The sequence below is a fragment of the Zootoca vivipara genome, chromosome 9 (assembly GCF_963506605.1).
Source record: "Zootoca vivipara chromosome 9, rZooViv1.1, whole genome shotgun sequence".
Classification (NCBI taxonomy): domain Eukaryota; kingdom Metazoa; phylum Chordata; class Lepidosauria; order Squamata; family Lacertidae; genus Zootoca; species Zootoca vivipara.
This window is the reverse complement of record NC_083284.1, coordinates 11,010,715-11,025,906: the sequence shown is the minus strand read 5'-3', so window position 1 is coordinate 11,025,906 and position 15,192 is coordinate 11,010,715. Positions and strand designations below refer to the sequence as shown.

At 47.7% G+C, this 15,192-nt stretch overlaps 1 protein-coding gene across 1 annotated transcript in view; it reads right to left on the bottom strand.

Annotated features, from left to right (window-relative positions):
• The window catches only part of FRAS1 (Fraser extracellular matrix complex subunit 1), a 332,187-nt gene extending 326,613 nt beyond the window's left edge, over positions 1-5,574 (bottom strand). The window contains exon 1 of the mRNA XM_060278390.1: positions 4,212-5,574. Coding sequence (XP_060134373.1) covers positions 4,212-4,287 — 76 coding nt within the window. The 5' untranslated portion in view covers positions 4,288-5,574. The remainder of the gene's footprint in view (positions 1-4,211) is intronic.
• Between the last annotated feature and the right edge of the window lie 9,618 nt (positions 5,575-15,192).

Below are 15,192 nucleotides of genomic sequence, written 5' to 3'. Positions count from 1 at the left end.
GCATTCACGCTCTGTTCGTGAAGGTTTAATCTGAGCATGATGCGCAGCGGCTGTCTCAAACGTACACACCTCTGCTTAACCGCAAAGTGGACGTAGCTTTGGTTAAAGCTGGTTTGGCAGAAAATGCATCAAACAGTAGCATTCCTCAAGAAACTACAGCTCTTCACTGTGGATAAAGTTGTGTTAGCTCACTGGGGCCAGATAATGTGTACCCAAACTGCATTTCCCCCAAAACAGCTTCCTTGTCATTTTGTTAATTCTCATATAGACTGTCACTGTAGAGAGAGGTTCGATTTGAGAAAAAAAAGTTTTTAGTTTTCGGCATCAGTAGCTAAAAGACTGGTTCTCCATGAACCTTTTTAAAATAGATCTATCCTCTATGAACTAAAAACCCTGCAAGTTAGTGAGAATCATCAGATTCTGTGCAAACGTGTTCACAAGTTAATTATAATTTGCATTCATCTCAAATATAATATAATTCATCTCAAAACTCCAGCCAAATGCTTTGTTTGAAGAGCCTGAATTCTGGTGAAAGTGAGCAAGCGAGAGAAGGGCACATCGATTTAAGAAGTTCTACTGGGGGCCCTCACTTGGATGAAAGCTAGGCAGGCAGAAGAATCCCAAAATTGTTGAGCTTTTCTTAGACTCTCTCCCTCTGCCCAAAATAAGTTTTTGGGCTTTTTTAAAATTTTTATATCATTTTATTATTATTATTATTATTATTATTATTATTATTTATTATCGCCCTACTTGCCATACTTCCAGGTTGTCCTGGACATTCTGCCGACTCAGCAAAAATCATAGGAAGCTGCCACGTACAGTGGTGCCTTGGTTCTCAAACTTAATCCGTTCCGGAAGTCCGTTCCGAAACTACATTGTTCCAAAAGCAAGGCGCGCTTTCCCATAGGAAGTAATGCAGAATGGACCATTCCGTTCCAGACTTTTAAAAACAACCCCTAAAGCACCAATTTAACATGAACTTTGCTATCTAACGAGTCCATTGATCCATAAAATAAAAGCAATAAACAAAGTACTGCAGTCACACAATCAATAGCTGAACTGGGTTCCACACAGTCACAAAAAAACAAAGAGCCCCAAAAACAAAAACGCAAAATAAATAGCAAAAAGAGACGGACCTCAGCGTAACACTCAAAACAGAAGTGTGGCTCTCAAAACGGAGCACATTCAACTTCCGAAAAAGTCCACAAATCGGAACACTTACTTCCAGGTTTGCAATGTTTGGGTTCCAAGTTGTTTGAGCACCAAGCTGTTTGAGAACCAAGGTACCACTGTACCGTCCACAGCACACTGACTGGCAGCAGCTCTCCAGGATTTCAGCCATTTTTATCCCTACCTGGAGATTGAACATGGGACCTTCTACTTGCAAGGCAGATGCTATACCCCTGAGCTACAACCCTCTCCCTGGTACTTTTGTGACCGGTCCATGATTGCATCATCTCTGACCGTGGACTTTATGAGCCACCCCAGGAGCAATCGCCACAGACCAAAGGCCCGTATCCCCTAAAGTCAATTACAAGAAGCAGCGGAGGCAGCTCACAGTTCAGCCGAGAGTTGCCGAGTTCAGAGAAATCAAAGAACTAGAGATAATCGGGTGAAGTAAAGAGAAATCGAGCTCGCGCCCAGGTCAAGTGAGCAGCAAAGCACAAAGCTGGGATCAGAAATGTGGCTGTTGTGGGTGAAACGATTCTTGGAGTGGGGGGGGGACTTGAGCATGAGAGCAGGTAGGAGAGTTTTTATGCACAATTAAACTCTCCAGGCCTTATGTCATCCAGCCACTTTTTCCACTCCAGGCGGCTCCAAGATGGCAATAAATCTTACTGTTCCCTGCATGCGCTCCAGGAACAGGCGGGGTCGGTGGGTAGTCCATGCCGAAGTCATGTCAGCCGTAATGTTCATCGCGCACTGCCTTGATGGATTGTTTTCCAAACAAACAAGGCGTCTAAAAATTGATATTGGCATGCCTAACGCAGGCAGCAAGACCTCCCGACACACGGGCCGCATCTCAGGGCAGGTTTGGCACACCACCGAGTGCAGAGCTGGTGTTAAAATAGTAAAAAGACTAGTGAATAGGGAGTTTTCACTTCACATTTTCACTTCACATTTCTGGTTTCCATGTAGCAAAAAACTCTTAAGCATAACAGCAACTGCCAGGGGCGAAGATGTCTCGGCTCTGGGCGCTTTCAGACAAGCCCCTTCGAGCTTCTCTCACTTCTGCACGTGTGAATGCCGTTACTGCTGGGCAGAAAGCATAAAGGAGCCGGTTTAAAACAGCCAATTGTGGGTTAAGTAATGGTAAAGGTACCCCCGACCGTTAGGTCCAGGGTTGCACGCTCATCTCGCTTTATAGGCCGAGGGAGCCGATGTTTGTCCACAGACAGCTTCCGGGTGATGTGGCCAGCATGACTAAGCCGCTTCTGGCGAACCAGAGCAGCACACGGAAACGCTGTTTACCTTCCCGCTGGAGTGGTACCTATTTATCTACTTGCACTTTGACGTGCTTTCAAACTGCTAGGTTGGCAGGAGCTGGGACTGAGCAACAGGAGCTCACCCCATCATGGGGATTCAAACCGCCGACCTTCTGATTGGCAAGCCCTAGGCTCTGTGGTTTAGACCACAGCGCCACCTGCGTTACACATCTATTAAAGGTACACTGGAAGCTAGGGACTGTCCATAGCTTTATGTACAAATACAGCCTGGATAAGCTCAGTTGGCTACAGCATGGTGCTGATATCGCCAAGGTTGCAGGTTCGATCCCCGTTTGAGAAAGCTGCATATTCCTGCATTGCAGGGGGTTGGACTAGATGACCCTTGGGTCCCTTCCAACTCTAAGATTCTATGATTCTACAATTCTATGATTCTATCCCTTGGGAAGGACCATATCCCAGTGGGAAGAGCAGCATCCCAGTGTACCCCTGGCATCTCCAAGCAAGACTCTGAAACCCTGCTGAGCTGCTGCCAGTCACTGCCAACAATACTAATCTCGATGGATCTTCCTAGGAACATTTTGCTGGTGCGTGACATATTCTGGCATGATTGAGGAGCCATTTGGAAATCAGATGGCATGGAGACATCCTGTTTTTCAAGGTGTGCCACCTTAAGGCAGAACTTTGGAAGGGGGTACCAAGTGTTGAAGTAAGTAGTTCAAAGATGTTCAGGGCACGCTGTTGGACCCTGTGTAAAAATAAAGAAACCGAACAACCACGCATTTGGCAAGTTTGCTGCCATGCTCTTTACATTGCCTGTGCAGAAATGAGAAGGGAGGGTCCCTAGGTTTGATATCCAATTGATTAAATGCGCTTTGCAGACAATAGATAGTTCCATAAGGGAGACTGGGGTGCAATTTCTGGTGGCTGCTGGGCTAAGCAGACGTTGAAGGGGTGTGGCTCAGTGGTAGAGCCCTACGCTGCATGCAAAAGGTCTGCGGTTCACTGTCCCTAGTGACTACAGATAGAATCACAGAATTGTAAAGTTGGAAGGGACCCCCAAGGGTCATCTAGTCCAACCCCCGGCAATGCAGGAATCTCGACTAGATCGTGCATAGCAGGCGCCATCCAACCTCTGCTTTAAAACCTCCAAGGAAGGAGAGTCCAGCTGAGCACTTCCCATGAGAGTCGAACAGCTCTCATCTCTAGGGAGCCTGTCATAAAACAGTGGTCTGACTCAGGATAAACCAGCTCCATTTGTAGGACGGAGCTGCCGATCTGTGTCAATTCCCGCCATTTCCAGATAGGGCTGGAATAAAAATTCCTGCCTGAAATTCCGGAGAGCTTCTGCAAGTCAGTGTAGACAATACCTGGTTAGAAGAACTGGGGATAAGGCAGCTTCCTAAGTGCTTTCGTCTGATCCTACACTGCACTTCTTGTGCTCTTAAGCCAAGAGTTGCAGGCTCTGGGCAACTTAACAACAGAGACTAGCAGCATTTTTTTTTCTTTTGAGAGAGAGTCCCCTAAGCATTTTTCCTCAAGAGGACCACAAAGATTCTCAAGTGGCGTGGTCGGGCTTGTAGATTAAAAAAGCAAAAATTTAAATAAGCAAGACGGTGCCAGATTGAAGCCAGCCCACCCCAAACCCCATAGATCATCCCCAGCCCAACTTCAGCAGGGAAACCTGGCTGCAGAATATCATTAAGCGGCCCAACTTCTCTCTGTAAAGCGAAATCAATGAAGTCCAGAGCTGAAGCTTTTACTCACCTTCAGCCTGATGGGGCAAAACGGCAAAGGCAGCCAAGACGAGCAGGAGACGCATCCACGCCGCCAGGAAATCCATAGTTAAGCAGAGGTTATATTTTAAAAGGGGAAAGAAAATGAGTTTCTTTTTTTTTCTTAAGCCCCAAAGGACCTTCTCTCTCTTTCTCTCAGCTGGAGCTTCGTTCGCGCAGCATCCGAAGGCAGCTTTGCAAAAAAAAATCAAAGCATTTTTCTATCCCGGGAACAAAACTAACAGCAGGTACACACACACACACACCGCTTTTGGTTCCTGGGGAAAAGAGCGTCCTCTGGTTGTTTTGGGGTTCGTGGAGATGTCAGGTGGCGCCCCAGCCTCCCGCTCCAGTTTTGGTGGACAGGAGGAGGGTCTCTCCGCGTTCTGGCGACCCCAGCGCGTATTTACAGTGCGGGCGAGCCGTAGGGCAGAGAGCAGCCGTAAATCATCCGGCGGTGGGTCACCTTTGCGCCCAGGGACGAATCGGGGGAAGGAGCAGGACAAGAACCGCCGCCGCGCGTCTCTTCGGAGAGCTGCCGCCCTCTCCAAGTTGTCCCCCTGGCCGGCAAAGTTCCCCCAGTTGGAGCGATTGGTCGACAAACACCCGAGGCGAGGAGACCTCTCGCCCCTCTCCTCGCCCTCTAATTCCTGCTTTCTCTCTGAGTCCCTCCCTCCTTTTCAAAGTCCACTTTGGGGCGCCGGCGCCGCGCCACCCACAAAGGCGCCTCGGATCTTGCGGATCCTCCGCCTGGCGCGCCACGCGCCCTGGATCGGGCACAGCGCCAAAGCGCGCCCCCTTTCCCACCCCGCCCGGATCCTTCTTCCACTCCTCGCCCTCCTGATCTTTTGGGGGGCTCCTCGAGGAAACTTTGCAGGTCCCCTCCAGAAGGAGATCTCTTCTCACGCCGCTTCTCCTTCGGAGGCAGCAAGAGGAGGCTGCCTGGCTGGTTGGTGAGGCGGGGGGGGGGAGAGAGAAAGAGGGGCGTTTCTCCAGAAAGAAAACAGAGCAGGCTTGCTTTTTTTTAAGCGGGGCTTTCCCTCCCCTCCCTCCGCCTCGCCGTGCGCGTGAGATGGTAGAATTTCTCCCTCTTTAGCGTAGCAGATCCGCGCAAAAACAGGGAATTTTTAAAACGCTCCCCCTGCAATACGTCCTGGGAGCAGAGAGGATAATTTCAGTCTGCAGGTGATTTGCAAAGAGATACCACATGCAGGCAGGCAGCCGCAAAGACTCTCCAAGGCGCCTGTAGTAGAAATCCACTCTCCATAGGAGGGAGAGGGGCAAGATCCCTCCTCTTCCTCTCTCCTGGCTTTCTTTCTTTCTCTCTTTCTTTTTTTAAAGGAGGTTCTCCTCCACCTCCCTCTCCCATGCAGTGCGAAAATGGACCCAGGGAAAAGAGGCTGTGGTGATACTGCTGGCAAAGATTCCTGAGAAAGTCACGTGGGAAAGAAAGAGGAGGGGGGGAGAAAGAGAGCAACCTGATCCTCTTATTCATGCTGCAGAAGTTTATGTTCCTATATGCTTGTCTGCTTTTGTCTTGAGATCGGGTGGAAATTGGCCAGAGAGAAAGGAGAGAGAGGGGAAGGAAGAGGGCAAGCTACATCTGTTCATGGGGGGGGGGCACACCCACCCCTGCGCCACCCAGGACGAGCTGCTGCCGCCGCCGCCGCCATGGTTTTAAAAAGTTAGCATTGCAGGATTTCTTTCCAGTTCCCGCCTGCCTGGCGAAGTGGCACCACCCAGGCTGAAATCGCCTCCATCAACATTCCTGCATTGCAGTGGGTGGGGCTAGATGACCCTCGGGGTCCCTTCAGTTCAATGATTCTATGCCCTTCATTCATCCCCCTACCCCCCCACCCCTTAGTGAATTTGCATTACTGTACAACCATTCATGCTTTCCTTGCACCCACTCACAGCTATCTCAGAAGAATAAAGCTCACTTGGTCCATATTGCCCTGTGGCCAGAGATGGAGATGCTGCCCTGTCCCCCTGATGATCTTGGTGATAGCCAAGCAATGTATAACACCACTGCCCCCCCCCGTGATCTGTCCTCCCCCCCCCCAACAGCCCCACCACCAGTTCCTCTCTCCATCCAGTGAAACTGACAAGGTCAAAGGAAGATTTTTCTTTGTGCAGTCCATTCATCCATCTGGTCTCTGGTGAAAGTAGTCAAGTCCCTGGTCCTGTCCTTCAGTGGAGGGATTTCATTTCCCCATAAATGGTTGTGCGTAGCAAAACTTGAGCTACAAGGGCAACACACAACAGACAGGACCTCAGGGAAACTGACACAAAGATGTTGTTGTTCACATCTGTCTGTTCCGGGACACAATGGAAGAGTACGCGATAATAATAATAATAAACTTTATTCGCATTAGCCAAAGGCCATAGCAACAATAAAACTATACACTGTGTACAATAAAAGATTTCTTAAAAGAACAAATTAGAATCCTGAATTATCAATCAGTTACAAATGTAACAATGTAACAAAGGAAGTATCTCCTCAGTGCCCCAGAAAGGCACCAGCTGGTACCATGGGCAGGAGAGAGATTGTGACCCTCAACACAGATGGGAATACACCACAGGATCGGCAAGCTTTGAGCCAAAAAATGGCTGGAGTTTGGTATTAATTCCCCCAAAACTTGTACTTGCCAACTACCCAAAACAGAAGGGCTTCCGCTCAGGGATAGATCGCATAAAGCATCTCTTGAACATTCTAAATGATATCATAGAATCATAGAATCATAGAGTTGGAAGAGACCACAAGGGCCATCCAGTCCAACCCCCTGCCAAGCAGGAAACACCATCAAAGCATTCTTGACATATGCCTGTCAAGCCTCTGCTTAAAGACCTCCAAAGAAGGAGACTCCACCACAGTCCTTGGTAGCAAATTCCACTGTCGAACAGCTCTTACTGTCAGGAAGTTCTTCCTAATGTTTAGGTGGAATCTTCTTTCTTGTAGTTTGAATCCATTGCTCCATTTATGAAGTGGGAGGCTTGGGCAGGACCTTTAGCTGAAGGCCGTTTTTAATGTTTCATGTTTTATTGTGCTTTTATATTTGTTGGAAGCCGCCCAGAGTGGCTGGGGAAACCTAGCCAGATGGGCAGCAAATAGATAAAATCATCCTAATCATTTAACTGTGTAATGGCTTACATGCAGGAAGAATGCAGCCAAGGTGCCAAAGCCTCTGCTTCCTTTTTATTATGATGTGGTTTTAAAAATGTATTTCATGTTCTCATTTTTTGTTTTTATGTTGTGCACCACCCTGAGATCTTCGGATGAAGAGCAATATACAAATTTAATAAATAATAGTAATGCTTTTGGTGACAGCAGTCATGAAATTAAAAGACGCCTGCTTCTTGGGAGAAAAGCAATGATGAACCTAGACGGCATCTTAAAAAGCAGAGACATCACCTTGCCTACAAAGGTCCGTATAGTTAAAGCTATGGTTTTCCCAGTAGTGATGTAGGGAAGTGAGAGCTGGACCATAAAGAAGGCTGATCGCCGAAGAATTGATGCTTTTGAATTATAGTGCAGGAGGAGACTCTTGAGAGCCCCATGGACTGCAAGAATATCAAACCTATCCATTCTGAAGGAAATCAGCCCCGAGTGCTCACTGGAAGGACAGATCCTGAAGTTGAGGCTCCAATACTTTGGCCACCTCATGAGAAGAGAAGACTACCTGGAAAAGACCCTGATGTTGGGAAAGATGGAGGGCACAAGGAGAAGGGGACGACAGAGTATGAGATGGTTGGACAGTGTTCTCGAAGCTACGAACATGAGTTTGACCAAACTGCGGGAGGCAGTGGAAGACAGGAGTGCCTGGCGTGCTATGGTCCATGGGGTCACAAAGAGTCGGACACGACTAAACAACAATGCTTTGGGGAGGAGAGGGCTAAAGAGTGCTTTGCCTGTGTCTTCATTCCGTGATGGAAAACACAGATGAAGTGGAGGTTGTGTCCTTGAGATATAGAGACAGATTCTCTCCCAGCTGCTGTCAGTGACTGGAATGAGGAGGAATGGTGGAGACCGCCACCCACCCCCATCCTCCTGCACTTCCCAGACAAGAGGAAGACAGTATAGATTTACAACAGTGGTTTGCAGAAGGTCATAGTTCAAAGGCTGCAGATAGGAGAAGATGGGAAATATTGGGAGAGAAGCAGGAAGGAGAAGAAGCACCAGGGGAGAGACAGCTGACAGACTCAGTGTCTTTATAAAGCATTCCAGACACCCCTTCTTCCAGAACCCGACAGTCATGGAAAGTAGGAGAACAGAAAGCTCAGAGGCAGAAAGCACAGATCAGCCAATGTAGGGATGGTGTATAATTGGGGAGACGGAAGGGGTGAGGCTTTACTCAGAGCAAGACCATTACTGCAAGGGAGGCACTTTTCAAAGACTCTCTCTGTGAATATTGAACAAAAGACTTGGTAAGAACTCTTCCTGTTTATCTAATTCTTGGCTGCCCACCGTGGGAGGGATAGGATTCCCTGAAGCCTGACAGCTGCCTACTCATAAAATACAGGGACATGTCTTGTTTTGTGTTAAGAAGAGCTTGTTGAACCAGGACAATGGTCCATCTATGCCATCATCCTGTTCTCACAGTGGCCAACCAGGTGCCTGTGGGAAACCTCCAAGCAGGACCTGGGTGCCAGGGAAAGTGGACCCATTCTGGTGAATGAGCCCAAGCTCACTAGGCAGCCCTCATTTACTTCCTCCTTACAACCAGTTCATGCGAGATGCACTGCCCGTCAGCTTCCTCCTTAGTGACCATGTTGCCCTAGTAGCAGGGAAAAGAACGGGAATTATTTGGCTCTGCCTGCCATGGGCTCTGGCACCGCATCCTGTTGGCCTCTCTGTCGTTCCTCCTGCTGCCACTGCCGAGTGCAACAAGAGATCCCAGCAACTGGTCTTCGGAGGCATGCTGACTCACAATGAGCCCAGCCATAATGGCTTGTAGCCATCAAAAGTCCCCCGTGAATTTCTCTAGTCCTCTTTTGAAGTCACTCAAGTGGGTGGTCATCACCATATCTGGGGGGGGGGATAGTTTAAACCAGTGTTTCCCAACCTTGTGCCTCCAGATGTTTTTGGACTACAACTCCCATCATCCCTAGCTAGCAAGACCAATGGTCAGGAATGATGGGAATTGTAGTCCGAAAACAGCTGGAGGCACACGGTTGGGAAACACTGGTTTAAACTATGCACCGGGTAGAGAAGTTCTTCCTCATGTCTGTCTTCAATCCCCCAACATTCAGGCTCATTGGAGGACCCCCCAGGGACCCACTGTTAGGAGAGAGGGAGAAAAAGGTCTCCCAGTCCACTTTTTTAGAATAGAATAGAATAATTTATTGACCAAGTATCAACCATACTTGGAATTTTGCTTCGACTACATTGCAATGTAAAGAAAAAACGTACCTCATACAAACAGTATTCCCCTCGCAATACAACAGCACAGCAAAAAGACCCCATACCACCAACTGGTTGTATATTGTCTCCCTACTTATTTAACTTATATGCAGAATTCATCATGCGAAAGGCTGGACTAGATGAATCCCAAGCCGGAATTAAGATTTCCGGAAGAAATATCAACAACCTCAGATATGCAGATGACACAACCTTGATGGCAGAAAGCGAGGAGGAATTAAAGAACCTTTTAATGAGGGTGAAAGAGGAGAGCGCAAAATATGGTCTGAAGCTCAACATCAAAAAAACCAAGATCATGGCCACTGGTCCCATCACCTCCTGGCAAATAGAAGGGGAAGAAATGGAGGCAGTGAGAGATTTTACCTTCTTGGGCTCCTTGATCACTGCAGATGGTGACAGCAGTCACGAAATTAAAAGACGCCTGCTTCTTGGGAGAAAAGCAATGACAAACTTAGACAGCATCTTAAAAAGCAGAGACATCACCTTGCCGACAAAGGTCCGTATAGTTAAAGCTATGGTTTTCCCAGTAGTGATGTATGGAAGTGAGAGCTGGACCATAAAGAAGGCTGATCGCCGAAGAATTGATGCTTTTGAATTGTGGTGCTGGAGGAGACTCTTGAGAGTCCCATGGACTGCAAGAAGATCAAACCTATCCATTCTTAAGGAAATCAGCCCTGAGTGCTCACTGGAAGGACAGATCGTGAAGCTGAGGCTCCAATACTTTGGCCACCTCATGAGAAGAGAAGAATCCTTGGAAAAGACCTTGATGTTGGGAAAGATTGAGGGCACTAGGAGAAGGGGACGACAGAGGACAAGATGGTTGGACAGTGTTCTCGAAGCTACGAACATGAGTTTGACCAAACTGCGGGAGGCAGTGCAAGACAGGAGTCACGAAGAGTCGGACACGACTAAACGACTAAACAACAACAACAACCAACTGGCCTCCCTTCCACCCACAACTGCAGATTCAACATTTTGATGGCACAAGGAAAAAAGCTATTCCTGTGCCTAGACGTTTTTGTATATAGAGTCCTGTACTGACGTCCAGATGGGAGTGAATCAAACAAGTGATGACCAGGATGTGAAGGGTCTACAGCAATTCTCTCTGCTCTCTTCCTGACTCGAGCGGCATCAAGTGGAGGCAAACTAACGCCAATTACCCTCTCTGTAGTTCTTACTGCTCATTGGAGCCTCTTCTTACCCAGCTTAGAGGCTGTACCATACCAGACAGTAATGGAATTACAGAGAACAGTTTCAATAGTGCCTCTGTAAAATTGGACCAGCGATTCTTGGGGAAGATTACATTTCCTTAGCTGTCACAAGAAATACAATCTCTGGTGTCCCTTTTTAACAATAATATTGATGTTATTTCACCAATTCAATTTTTGAGAGATCATAGAGCCCCAGAACTTAAAGGACTCTACTACAACCATCTTAAAAAGCAGAGACATTATCTTGCTGACAAAGGTCCGTATAGTTAAATCTTTGGTTTTCCCAGTAGTGATGTATGGAAGTGAGAGCTGGACCATAAAGAAGGCTGATCGCCGAAGAATTGATGCTTTTGAATTATGGTGCTGGAGGAGACTCTTGAGAGTCCCATGGACTGCAAGAATATCAAACCTATCCATTCTTAAGGAAATCAGCCCTGAGTGCTCACTGGAAGGACAGATCCTGAAGCTGAGGCTCCAATACTTTGGCCACTTCATGAGAAGAGAAGACTCCCTGGAAAAGACCCTGATGTTGGGAAAGATTGAGGGCACTAGGAGAAGGGGACGACAGGAGGACGAGATGGTTGGACAGTGTTCTCGAAGCTACGAACATGAGTTTGACCAAACTGCGGGAGGCAGTGGAAGACAGGAGTGCCTGGCGTGCTATGGTCCATGGGGTCACGAAGAGTCGGACACGACTAAATGACTAAACAACAACAACAACCATGTTACCAAGAATGGAGACTGGCAATGAGATGGGATGCCTTCTAACTTGAGTACCTAAGAAGAGCTTTGCTGGATCAGGCCAATGGCACATCTAGTCCAACATCCTGTCCTCTGGCTGGCCAGATGCCTTTGGGGAAACCAGCAAATAAGATCTGAGCACAAGAGCATTCTCCCTTTCTGTGGATTCCAGCAACTGATACTCAGCAACTATGAAGGCAGAGCAGATCCACCATGACTTGAAACCATCAATAGCCCTCTCCTCCATGAATTGGTCCAGGCCTCTTTTGAAGCCATCCAGGTTGGTGGTCTTCACTGGGAACAGTTTCAACTTGTATGTTGCGTGAAGAAGCACTTTCTGTTACCTGTCCTGACTCCTCCAACATCCATTGGATGTTCACGAGTTCCAGAGTTACGATCAATTTCTCCACCGCACTTTCTCCGACGCACACATAATCTTACAAACCTCTATCATGTCCCCCGTCATAAAGTCCCTGGAAGGACCCATACCTGGGATCCCACCCACCCATGAATGCACACCATCCCATAAACGAGAACGTTAAGCAAAATGTGGTCCTAGAGATTCAGGGCTATTAATTCACACAGGGTTTCCTTGTTTGGGTTTGGGGGGCCCCTAGGTGCTATGGTAACAGAAGTAATAATTAACTGTGCCCGGCTCGGTTCGTTAGCATTAAAGCTTTCAGGGGTGGCCTTCCTGCTTTGATCTCGCCCTCCTCAAAATGCTTCGCTGCTCCTCCCCCTACCCTGCCCCCAATGCCAGGGAGCTGAATATGTAGGGGCAGTGCTGGCTTGGAGATCTGCCTCTCTTATGGGGAAGAGGATTTTGCCGTCTCAAGTTTTAATCAACAAATTAATTATTTTCCCTCTTGGCGCTGTGGGGCTTTAGTAAAAAGCCGTTTCTCTTGTACGGAGGCTTACACTTTTGATATTAAGAATATGGTCATTAGCTCTCCAGGGAGAGCCGAGAAGTGAATTTTTTGTTCCTTTTCAACATGCATCTAAGCACTAATGTCAGGGAGAGAGAATCGCGTTGGCCTGGCATAATGGTCTCCTGGCGGGGCATACATGCCGCTTAATGGAAAATAAATGTCAGGGCAGAAGCAGGGCATCTTTTATCAAGGCAGGAGGTGCTGATCCTATGCCAGGCTCAGATTCTCCAAAGCCTTGCTTTCATTTATATCAAGTGAATGACTGGCAGAGTGTTGCTCACTTTTATTCGGATTCCAGCGCTGGTAGAAAGAATGGTATCCAACTCTCTCAAGCTGTTCCACTTCAGAGCATACAGAACAATTCCTCCTCAGCCAATCCTCAGCAGCTGACTCCTCCTCGCCCAATCCTCTGTGCCCGACTCACCTCCTTTCGCTCTGATTGGCTGCCATCAGCACAAAGGGTGAGAAGACATCTTTTCAGAGGCTCAAAAGCTCCCATTTCATGCTGATGGGGACCCTTCTGGGACTTTGCTGCAGAAGGAGTAATGGGACTTTGGACCACTACATCTTTGCTTAAATTAAAGCATTATATTCATCATTTCAGCAAACAGACATCCCAGGAAACCGGGGTTCAGATGTCCACTCAGCCATGAGGTTGTAGACTCTCCTTCCCTAGGGGTTTTTAAGCAGAGGTTGGATGGCCATCTGCCAGGATGCTTTAGTTGAGATTCCTGCAATGCAGGGGGTTGGACTGGATGACCCTCAGGGTCCCTTCCAACTCTACAATTCTATGACGCCCACTTTGGGCCTGTCATTCTCTCTTAGCCTAAGCAACCTTACAGGGTTGCTGGGAGCATAAAATGGAGGAGGAGTGGACTGTGTATGCCACCTTGAGCTCTTGGGAGAAAGCATGGAATATAAATGTAAAAACAGGAGCCCACCGGGTATAGGATAAATGGGACTATGTAGACAGCCTCAGACCAATTCTGGCTTGTTACGACTTCCCAAGGTGCTTTCTTTAACATCTCTCAGTCAAGGGCTGCAAGCTCATATGTATGCCGTACTAGTCCCAAAACCATGCCAATACTTTGAAGTATTAAAATAGTTCTCTAGCAATTATTATTATTATTATTATTATTATTATTATTATTATTATTATTTAAGGATGGCCTGGGAAAGTGTGGAGGGGGAGGAAGATTAGCCAGCAGGGAAGAAAAAGGATCCTTCCTTTCAATGGTCCATTTAGGTCAAGGTGAGGAGCATTCGCAGCCCGAGGGCCACATGCCCTTCTGTGCAGGCGTCTGGGGGCCACGTGCAGATGGTGAGAAGGCTCAGAGGCAAAAGTGGACAGAGCCACAAATGTGAATCCCAACTCTGTCCAGTAGGCTAGCTCCAACCCACGCCTCTCTACCCTCCTTCCAGGCAAGCAAGAGGTGTTATTAGAGTTCCAAGGCACATTTCAGCCAGGCAAAAACATCTGAGGAGGGTGAAAAGTAAGGCCAGTGAGGTGCGTGATCATAGAATCAGAGTTAGAAGGCACCTTGAGGCTCATCTAGTCCAACCCTGACCATACGGGGATTGAGCCCACAACCCTGACATTATCAGAGCCAGTGTGGTGTAGTGGTTAAGAGTGGTAGACTCGTAATCTGGGGAACCGGGTTCGCGTCTCCGCTCCTCCATATGCAGCTGCTGGGTGACCTTTGGCTAGTCACACTTCTCTGAAGTCTCTCAGCCCCACTCACCTCACAGAGTGTTTGTTGTGGGGGGAGGAAGGGAAAGGAGAATGTTAACCGCTTTGAGACTCCTTCGGGTAGTGATAAAGCGGGATATCAAATCCAAACTCTTTTTCTTCTATCAGCACCACACTCTAACCAACTGAGCTATCCAGGGTGAGCTTAAGGAGAACCTCGAGCAGCAGGTAGAGCAGGTACCTTTGCAGACTCACTTTTAACCCATTTGGAAACTCCTTTCTTAATCTGTTACCAGGTATGCATGGAGGTTGTGCTCCTGTTGCAACCCACCTTGGATCAGGTCAGGACTCACTAGCAGGCTCCTACCCACCAGTTGAAGACCAGTGATGCAGAGGGTCCTCTAAAGGCTGCAAGAAGTTCCCCACTCTTGATTGAGATCAACTGTACAAATCCCTGTTTCCTAGAATCAGGATTCCCGAGTGGCCTTCTTGGGGGCTTTATTTTGGAGTGTGTGTGTGTGTGTGTGGATTTCATCCCTGTTTATTGTGGCACATCTCTCAAGAGGATGCAGCATGGATCCCCGTTGCAAATGACAATTTGCATGATGAGTTGCAGTGCTTTAAATGAGCCATTATTCATTAGCAACCAGCAGGAGAGATTCAAGGCATGAAGGCAAGCGCCGAGGCAACTTAGCACAGTAATAAAGAGCAGGGCCCATTTTTAAAACATTAAAGTTAATTAATGCTATGCGCACTAGTTTAGAACACCGTAGGAACAATTATAGTCAAAAGGGGTGTCGGGGGCTGATTTTCCTCCTGTTCAGAAACTCATGGAAATGTTGGAATAATTAAAAGTGGTTCATCTTTTCTTATGTTTTGCACTTCCGTCTGTAAAATCAACACAGGCCTGCCACCCACACCCTGGTTAAACGCCAAATGATAGCAATATTTGCCTCCAGTTGACCTGATTTTTTCTTCAGGGA